The 10197-nt window shown below is 44.6% G+C and overlaps 1 protein-coding gene and 1 long non-coding RNA gene across 2 annotated transcripts in view; one reads left to right on the top strand and one right to left on the bottom strand.

The window, feature by feature from the left end:
• Positions 1-7538: 7538 nt before the first annotated feature.
• On the bottom strand, positions 7539-8910 carry LOC121362984. The gene is made up of 4 exons (XR_005956608.1): positions 8845-8910; positions 8603-8684; positions 7991-8100; positions 7539-7621 (listed from the first exon to the last, which is right to left on the bottom strand). It is a non-coding gene; the product is annotated as an uncharacterized LOC121362984 (long non-coding RNA).
• A 128-nt stretch (positions 8911-9038) lies between these two features.
• The window catches only part of CASTOR2 (cytosolic arginine sensor for mTORC1 subunit 2), a 116556-nt gene continuing 115397 nt past the window's right edge, over positions 9039-10197 (top strand). The window contains exon 1 of the mRNA XM_041484926.1: positions 9039-9424. Within this exon, the coding sequence (XP_041340860.1) occupies positions 9312-9424 (113 nt within the window). The 5' untranslated portion in view covers positions 9039-9311. The remainder of the gene's footprint in view (positions 9425-10197) is intronic.

Here is a 10197-nt window from a genome sequence, read left to right on the forward strand (position 1 = left end):
TTCCCTTTCAGCCAGAGCTGACCTCCTGTTTATTTGCCAGGCCTCATGTATAGTAAGAAGCATGGGTTTTCTTCACACAGTATTTAGTGCATCTCACTTCTCCCCACCCATCCCCCTCTGCACTTTCTCCCCTCCCTCCTTGTTAGACATGATTACGTGTTGTTTGGCCTCATTCCATTTAGGTTACTTTCTGTATCATCCTGTATTTGTGTGCAGCATAACAGCTCCAAAGATCTCCTAGTATGAACCAAATGATAGAGTAGGCAGAGTTCATTAAAATAAATAACAGCATAGCGTGAAACAGAGCCTTGAAGTAATCAAAACTGAGATTTGAAAAGTGACTCTGAGTGTAAAGAAGTGTGTTACATGCTGGCTGATACAAGCAGCAATGGGACCTTGAAAACAGCCAGCTTTAGCTTTATAAGCACTGGTCAAGCCTCTCAGCTCTCAAGACAAAGATATAAGTAGTTGTAACAGGGGGAGAGAAAACAATTGTAAAGGGGATATGTGTGGCCATATTAAAAAACAGTGTGCCTGAATTTCTCCTTTGATCCCTAAAGCTGGGATTCTTCATGTTGTCGCTGTTGTTTTTTATTGTGGCCAGTGGCAGAGGAAAGCCATGATTTAACCTAGCAGTGAACTGTTTCTTATAAAGCAAACTTTCTACACACATAAATGCAGTTGACTCTGCCTCCTTCTACCTGCTTCCCTGTGTGTCTTGCTGTCCCATTTCTTTAGACTGTTTTCAGTGTTTGTAATGTTCCATTTTAAAATATTTCAGTGTTTTTTACCCTGCTGTCTAACAGACTTTGTTCTTCAATTCATCTTTAGTTCTTCAGGGCACTCAGACTATTACTACTTAAATTTTCTCTTAAAATGAAGACTGAGTGGTTTAGAAGAATGTGAGCTTTTCTACCTGTTAGACTGTAGAGTGGGTGCAGCAGGAGGCGCTACAAAAATGTCCTGTTCTTACATTCTGCCATGAGTTACTGTGTGAAACAGGAATCAAGGCAAGATGGTCCAGTTCTACAGCTCATTATGTTCATCGTTGCATTTGTTTCAGCAACTCCTCCCTTGCAGCATCTATGAACCTACAAATATGGTGTATTATCCAAGTATAAAGTATTCCTATGTCACCATGGTGGAACACACAATAGGAAGAAGTGAAAACACATTTCTAGTTCTCTGCAGAGTTATCCTATTGATAGATATGACATTTATAGGATTCTTGCACTTGCAAATTGGAACCTGAAACTATCATACATGATTCCCAAGTGTTACAGAAGTGGGTCTGCTGTAGGCAAATATGTGTACATTTTCTAACTGTTTAGTTGTTTCAATGTCTCTTTAGTATATCCTTCATTTTGTTATTGGTCTGTGTCTAGTATTAAACTTCATTAAGTGCATGAGAACATTGTGCATGCTGCTGTAGCCTGTTTTGAAGGGATAACAATAGGTTAAAAACTTAATGCTGGTATGACAGGCAAGAGGAGGAGAGTATTTTCAAGTATTTGCTGGAATTTGTCTGGAATCAAAAGGGTTGAGATATTTAAAGGAAGACCCCGTGTTAGAAACTATGAGAACAACTGGGCTTTATCTTCTAAATTGCTGCAGGAGGGCTCATTTGCATCAAAGCAATCATCTAAAAAAGACCCTGCTGGAAACAAACAGGAGGGAATGGATGTTGATAAAGTGCTGGATGAAATGGAGGTGGTTAGACAGACTAGGCTGCTTCCCTGTAAGAACTTCTGCCAAGACAGACCAGGACATGCTGGCTCAGGCTTGCTGTCTTTTACAGACAAATGACCAACAGGCCCAGCAAAGCCTTACTTTGATTCCTGCCTGCTTGCCTCAGCTTCTCCTAAAGAGGGCAGGCTGTGGAGTGGATTTCAAATATTCAGTTTTGCCCTCTTTGTTGAACTTCTACCACAGGAGCTCCCTGTCAGTCCTGTGGCCAGACAAAAGCTTTGACTAGCACAGCAAATGTGTAGGAATTAGTCTCTTAGGGCAGGCTGCAACTTCTAAAGCCAACTTCAACAGCAGTAAATGCACTGCCACAGCCAAAAACTCCCTAGTGAGGAAAGAGCATGTTGTTCCAGGCCCACAAAATCAAAAGTCCACAGGATTTATCCAGAGGTTATATTGACCAACAGATTCAGGGGGTCTTCAAGTGGAAATGACAAGACCCTGAGCTCAACTTAGCTACACCAGTTGTAAAAGAAGGGTGGTCTGGTCAGAAGTGTACTGCCTTCTGTGCACATAAGGTTACTCTATAAATATTTGGGCAAATAAGGCCTTCTCACCATTGAGATATGGGATGTAGTTTATTGAGAATGCAAGAGGCAAGGGGATTTTTCCATATACAGGGGATTTTTCCATATGGCATCTCATGTGGAAATAAATCTTGTGAATCCCGTGATCCAGCAGAGCATAAAGGATTCTGTCCTGTACAATCAGATCTTTCCAGTGTATATAAACCTGTTTATGGAAAATACTAATGGTTTACAGATTGGATTGGTCTTTAAGAGTCCTCAAGCCACTGTGGAGCCTTACCTGGTCACATAGTAGACGGTGAGATATGCACTATGTTCTTCAGTGGGAGGTACAACAAAGGCCATTGAACAAGATACTGATCTATGCTTTCTCATAAAATCTTGTCCCCACCAGCAGATCCCTTCTTGCAGAAAATGCACTGTCCACTGCCTCCTGAACTCTGGCCTCTCTTACAACACTGGGTTTCTATAGAGCAGTGACAGTGTTTATTTGATTTGGTGCAAAATTGTGTGGTTAAAAGGGGAGCTGTGGATAAATTTCAAATCCTTAATTTGTGGATCATTAACTCTGCACTGTAACCCTTGGGAGACAAGGTCACTTGCTTCATGGTCTGGGAAGGTGCTTTTGCAAATAAGGGTGTTTGTTCAACACTGCTGATCCCTGCTGATCTGTTATAAAAGCCATGTTAGTTATTGTATTCATATGTTATGTACAGTCATGTGATGCTTGAGGCCTGAAATACATTCAGCCAGTCAGAAGAGATAAGGCAGGCTGCAATCTGGCTTTCTTCCCTGAGGTTTGCAGAATGTATTTGCAGATGTGTTGATCTTCAGGAGGCTGGCAGTCTGGGGATGGGAGGGGGAGAGGGAGTATTTTCATCAACGGCTTATTTCAGTACCAGAAGTAAATGAGAAGATGAGGTCATTTTTAACACCTCCTAGTAGCTGTGAAGTTGTCTTTCCCACATCCTGAGCCATGCTTTCTCAGTTTGGTATCAACAATGATTGTCAGCATTCATAAAGTGGACATGACCTTAGTAACTTCATCTGAAATTGTGTAGAGGTAATGAGCTGGACTGGGTCTGTTTCAATAATGCTTATTGCAGCAAAATGGTGTAAGTAGTTCACCTGATCAACAAACCAGTGGGATCAGCATCTTAGCTAGGAAACTACGAGCTTCTGTCTCATGTGATGTTTTAGTTCAGCAACATGTGAGCTACTTTTCCTCCTGTTACTAATCATTTTACCTTCTAGACTTTGAATGTTTCCAGCAAAGTCAAGGTTCAACTTCTTAATGCATCTAGGTGTTAAATAAAAATGAGGGCTTCATAGGAGTGGCTGTACCCAAATAATCTCCAGGGATAGGGTAAAGCTTTGCTGGACATTAGTTAAGAGAAGGAGGAATTGAATAAAAATACCAAGACCAAATATTTATGTTTGGCTTATCACAGGCTAAAGTTGAGTAAATATTGCTTAGCTTGAAGGGGTTCAGTACAAACCTGCCACTTTATGGTATATGAGTTTTGGCAAGGTACTTTGTGGTTGGTGAGTCCTGCATCTGGGAGTTGCTATGTCCAGCTACACATGACAGGTACATGCAATTTCGTCCCTTCTATCCAGAGGCTACGTGACACTGATTACAAGTGCCAAAGCTTCCTTTCCCCAGGCCAGAACTGGGAGTCCTGTTGTTTTCTGTTCTTCTAGGGCAGGAGCTGTGAGGCATCACCAAAGCATAAACAGAGGTGGGGCAGTTGTGACATTTTGTCTTCACTGACCAAGCTGTTTAGTTGGACAATCTCCATTTGCAAGCTGGTGTGTGAATGTTTAATGGAGCTCTCTGGTGCTGTTTAGGTTAGGGGTAATGTGACTTTGTGCACAGGCAGAGCTGCCTCTGCACATTCTTTGACTCCCTCATCCCTCCTGCAGGACTTAGCCTCTCTGAGGAGCTGAAGCATAGCACAGTTTCATCTGCACCCCTGCTACCTGCTCAGCCCACTTTGTACCTAAACAGTAGATTAAAGTCTTTACTATCTTATTTGATAGTTGAATAAAATGCTTTGTAACACTGGCATATTAACTGCAATCAAGTTTTGAAAGGTCTCTGGTTACTAGAAGGAAATTAGTCTGATAAATCGCTCTTTTTAATAAATGAGTAATTTTCCATAAGCAAGCTCAGAAACTATCCTCTGGGAAGCTTTCCCCATCCCCCTTTTAAAATTTTTATTTTCATTTTAATATATTACATGATTGTTTCTAAAGAACTGGGGGGTTTTGCCTTAAGAGATTAACTGTCATTGCAGTGTAAGCAGCTTGTAAACCCATCCTTTCTGTCTGCCTCAGCCAACCTTGTAGTGGTCTCATGATCAAGCAGTGGCCTATGAATTGTACTTCCAATATGATAATAACTAATGGTGTGACCTGGGATCATGCCTGCCTTTCTGTGCCTTTGTTTACCTGTTTGCCTGAAGAAGCATTACTGTCCCTGGGTCGAAAAGGCCTGTTTAACTTCAGCAAGGAGTTCCCAGATAATTATAGTTACTTAGTAACTTCCATCTCAGAGCAAACTGGTTGAGGCTGCTAAGAAATGTTGTGGCTTCCCTTTTGGTCAAAATCAGCAACTGACCTGAAGGTACCTCCAGTTCTCAAACCTTTAAACAGTCTGAACTCAAAAGTACAGCTTAGGAGCTGGAACAAATTGCTGTATTCCTTATGTACTCAGTCTGAAAGGGACCCCAGAAATGCACATTGACCCTGCTTTCACGCTAGAACTACAGATGTGCTAAGAACTTAATATGCTCTGTCTACTGAAGAAAAGCAAATGCTAGTACAAACAACTGTGACACTGGATTCATCTTGCCTTGGGCATATTTATCCAGGGTATTGCCATTACATCATTCACATTAGGCTTTTATTATCTACTATTTTTGTTCTTAGCAGCTGTTACAAGCTCTAGTCAGAGGTCAAGATGCTGTTGAACTTCAGATCTTTTTGAAAGAAGAGCATGATTCTACCAACAACATTAGATTTGCAGCAGTGCAATGTCATACAAATCATGAAAGATAATTTAATCTAAATTATATTTATTTTTAAAAATTAGGTTTAATTGCCAAAATTTTAGATACTTTTAATGTATGTTAATGCATGTTAAATTCCATCTAGAAAAGGCTACCATAATTTCATCTTTGAGAACTAAGTAAATTTGGGCTTTTTCATTATGTCAGAAAAGACTACAAATTATTTAAGAACAATTTCCACCATCTAAATAAAATAGTACTGAAATATCTGATGTAGTTTGTAGTAATTGCATAAAACATGATGACACGATTCTCCTTTATTTTTCCTCTGTGTGCAGTGCTGACCTTCATGAACGGTTCGTCACAGTGCATAATTACATTCCTTTCACCTAAACTATTTCTACATATTTTCAATTTCTATTTGCCAAAGCTGATTGTTGTTGAGTGTTTCAGTGTGGTTTCAATGCAAATTGCATGCAGACACTTGGGTGGTGAACTTCTGTGTAGTTTATGAGAAATTTTGCTCTCAGCCAAAATTCAGACTCAGAAGAGCAGAGACTCCAGAGAACTGTTGGTGAACTGTATCTTGGTTGCCACTGAGAGAAACACTCAAGGCAAAAATGCAGCCCATCTCCTGGAGCTCAAGTTTTTCATAAAATAATCCATTCCTTCTGAGGACCTCACTTCCAGATAAACAGTGCTCCAGGGCAAGCAGGAGATGGATCTTGCACTACTCATCAGTTAAAAGGTCCTTGTGATCATGAGCAGAAGCCGGGATATCTGAGCAGTCCCTGTTGGTCCAAGTACAGTCTCTATTTTTTATTGGAGAAACACCCCCCACCACCTCTGGCCTCAAAGCTTCAACCCCCAAATTCTGCTTAGTGTTATGGGTGGTATCTGACCCAGAGCACTTAGAAATCTCATCTGCTTAGGACTTACGCTCGCCATCCAGGCAGGAGATGACTCAAAGAGCCTGGTGAGATTTGTTTTGCTGCTATCTCCTCTGCCTGCGTTCTTGTCCAAGCTCCCCATTCCTGAGCTCTGCCTGCCCAGCATGTGCTGTGGTAACTGACACTGCAAGCTGCGTGGGCAGGGAATGAGTTTTGGTTTTAGTAAAAATGGGCAGTTACATCATCTTGCACAACAGGTCCTTGCTCTGTGCCTGGCCTGGGCCTACTGAGTCCTCCCAAGCTGCAAAAATACAGCAAACTTGAATTTGCAGTAATCAAAAAATATTATAGTATGTTATGTATACTAACAACACATTCTAGGCTGCTCCCTGCATAGAATCTCCCAGATGTACCTGGCAACAAGGGAGAGAGAGATTTGAATACTAATGTCAGCTGGAGGAGGGGGCCCTTATTAGTATTTTGGCTAATTGCCAGGTTGCCTGCTCTTGAAAAATTTGCCTGTGCTGAGCTAGACATATTTTTCATGTGTAGAAAATTTTACTGAGTGTTGGTAGGGCTTTATATTTTCCTAATGCTTCCTACAGTCAACTGTGTGAAGGTTCACAGTAGCCGTGAGGTCAGAGTTTCTAGGCCAAAGGCCTTTAGGCCTTCTTTGGAAGACTTGGAAATCTGTAACAGCTGAACAGACCCAGAAAAGACATTGCAGTTTTGGAGAGCACCAGATGTAAATTCACAAAATGAAGAAGTATTTTTGTGTTTTGTGGGCTCAGGGGGGCGGGAGGGGGGGGGGATTTTTTTGCTTGTTTGCTTGATGCTTCTTTTTTCTTTAGTAAATACAGATGACTAACTCAGGGCCTCCTTTTCTCCATCCCTGCAGGGAGAGCAAAGTCTCTGATGAGTTGCTTGTTCAAAAGGTTCCCACAGATTTTACCTTTGGGTCTGTTCTAGCTTTCTCATTGTTTTATGTAAGCATTTTCTGTGGTAATTAGTCTGTAACAGCATAATCCCTGGTGGCCTTCCTGGAGTGTCTGGACTCTCTGGGTTGAGAAAGCTCTGCTGGGGGGCAACATATTTTTCTCTACATGGGAAGAGTTGATGTTGTGAATGGTGTCCTGACTATGATGGAAAAATCTCTTAAAAGAGGAAAGTTTTGCAGCATTTCCTAGAAATGATTCAGGCTACATTTGTCTGATTTCCTCTGGAAGATCCCAGCAACCAAGATGGTGTGTGTATATTTTGTCACTGGCTGCTTCCTTCTGGACTCTGTGGTCTGCATTGTCCCAGAGGACACAGGTATGTATCTCTGTGATTTGTAGATGCAGTTGCAGGCATTTATTGTAGCTTGGCACAGACACATTCAGAGCTTAGAAGTCCAAGACCTTCAACTGGCAGTGGAAGCAGATTAAAAATCCTCTTCAGCTTCCTAAAATGCAATGCCTAGAGTCATCTGAACTGTGAGGCCATGAAGGAAAACTAGTCTTTTAAATGCTTTTAAAAAACTAAGTAGAGATTTGATACTTTGTGTTGGTTGCATTTACTCTAAATGATTTTGACAAGCTATCAATATGAATGCCTCAAATTTCAAGTTTTTCCTTTTTGGATGTAGCAAAATTAAGAGAGCCTTTCAGGAGTATTGCCACAGACAGAGGAAGAACAGACATGTCCAGGGGAAAAATGCATCCATCCCATGGGAATTAACAGAAGAGAAAGGGCTTGGAAATCCTAGTTTTGGAAGCTTATCTGCAGACAAGGGATTTCTGCAACACAACAGACCCTAAAAAACTTAACTTACAGCTGCAGAAGCTCTTCTTGCTCTGTAGGGGAGAGAAGTCACTTGGAGTGGGATTTGGCTGGCTGAGCTCTTATCTTGGGCCCTTGGACACATCCCATGACTCAGTTTCCCTGTGTAGAACAGAAAGATTTCTCCTGATAGTCTTTGAAAAGCTTATTTGAAATCTTTTGGTGAAAAGGGCCATAGTGACCAGGTGCTGGTGGTGTGTTCACAGCAGAATCTGTGTGATCTGAAGTCAGAGGGACCCTTGTACAGAAACTGAACCAGTTTCATTGCCTAAGCCCTGTTTTATGAATACCCCGAGGCTGAATTTAACAGCTGTCGGTCAGCACGGTGTCAGTGGTGCAGTGCAGAGGTGCTCACACCCCGGAGCAATCCCATTTCTGGGGCTGGTTTGGGGCCCATCCCTTGCTACCTCCATTCAGCCTCCTTGTGTTGAGGAGTGGGGCAAGAATGGGGACAAACAGTTCACCCTTCCAGCCGTTCAATTCACCCTCAGCCATTCAATTCACCCTTCCAGCCGTTCAATTCACCCTCAGCCGTTCATTTCTCCCTTCCAGCATTACAACACACACAGGGCCACTTTTATGTTCTTGACAGCTGTGATCTTACCTCTGGAACACTCGCATGCAAAGTAGACGGTTTTTTCCCACATTATTTTTGCTGCACAGTGCAATAGACAAGGATTTCCCATCTGCCACATGAAGGAATGAACAAGGTACGGTTTGAGTATTTCCATGCTGTTAATGAAACTTCTAAAGTTCTCCTTCCTGCTAGTTTTTGGCTTGTGAAAGATTTTCCAGCAAGCCGATTAGTACAAAAGAAAATTAAACAAACCAAAACAACACCCTTACCAGGGCTGATTCTCGCTTTAGTGCTTTGTGATTTTTTTAAATGACCGTCCCTGAGGGCTGGTGGGGTGTGGGGCCGGGCGGGCGCCCTCAGGGGCGGGGCGGCCCCGGTGGTGGCGGCGCGGACTCCAAGTCCCGGCATGCCGCGGGACGCGGCGCATGCGCGCCGGGCCGGGTTTGAGTGGCAAGTTGTTTGTTCCAGCGAGCACCAGCTGCTCGGCACTCCGGGCTCCGCTGCTCCGCTCCGCGCCCCGCCGGCCTCCCCGCCGCTCCAACTTTTGCACCCTCTGCTCCCTCATCCCCTGCTCCTGCCCCCGGAGCTGGGAAGGGACAGACGGAAGCGGGGAGGGGAAAAAGGAAAAAAAAAAAAAAGAAGGCACCGACAATAACAGCCCCCCCTCCCCCTCCCCATTCAAAAACACAACATAAACCCCAGGGATAGATGAACTACAAATGAGAAAGAGGAAAAGATGGAACTGCACATCCTAGAGCACAGGCTCAGAGTGGCCAGCATAGCCAAGGAGAGCATCCAGTTGTTTACCTATGGATTAATCAAACTTGCTTTCCTGTCCTCTAAGACGAGGTAGGTGCTGGGGATGGGGCAGCGGGGGAGGGGGTGTCCCCCTTGCGAGGGGACAGTGTTGGGGGCGTATCCCCCTTGCTGCGAGGGGACTGGGTGCTGGCAGGGCACCCTCCTTCCCTCCCAGGGGCTGGGGTGGGGGATATCTGCCTTGCAAGTGAGCAGAGCAACCTCCTTGGAAAGGGGGTGGGTTGATGGGTGCTCTCCTCCTTGGGGGGGGAAAAATAAAGCAGGGTTCTGGGATGGGGGACACCCCTCCTTGCAAGGGGACAGCGTTGGGGTGGGGGTCACCCTCCTTCCTGCCAAGGGGCAGGGTGATGGCACCCTCCTTCAATGAGTCAGGCTGCTGCCTGGGGGGGGTCGCCCTCCTCGCCAGAGGGCAGGGATTTTGGGGGGTGAGGAGAACACCTGCGTCTTCCCTACGCACACCCCCCATCCCAAGACGGGGAGATGGTGCTGAGGATCAGCGCTGGAGTTCAGGGTGTCCCCGTGCAGCTTTGGGGCAGCCCCCGTGCTCCTGCTGCTCGCCGCTGCCCGGCCGGGCCGGCCGATGAATGGGAGCAGGTGGGGGCCGGGGGCCCGGCCGGGCCGGCCGCAGCCTCGGGGCGCCCGCCGGACAACAAAGGCAACAACAGCAGCCCCAGGAGGAGGAGTGCTGCTGGGTTTTTTCCTCTCTCGCTCTCTCTGGTTTTGTTGGGGTTTGGTATTTTTTGGGGGTCTTTTTTCGCCCCCCCCCCCCCCCCCCGGTTTTTTTTTTTGTCCGCTCTCCAAAAAAA

This window comes from Pyrgilauda ruficollis, unplaced genomic scaffold (genome assembly GCF_017590135.1).
Source record: "Pyrgilauda ruficollis isolate IOZ18807 unplaced genomic scaffold, ASM1759013v1 scaffold69, whole genome shotgun sequence".
NCBI classification, from domain to species: domain Eukaryota; kingdom Metazoa; phylum Chordata; class Aves; order Passeriformes; family Passeridae; genus Pyrgilauda; species Pyrgilauda ruficollis.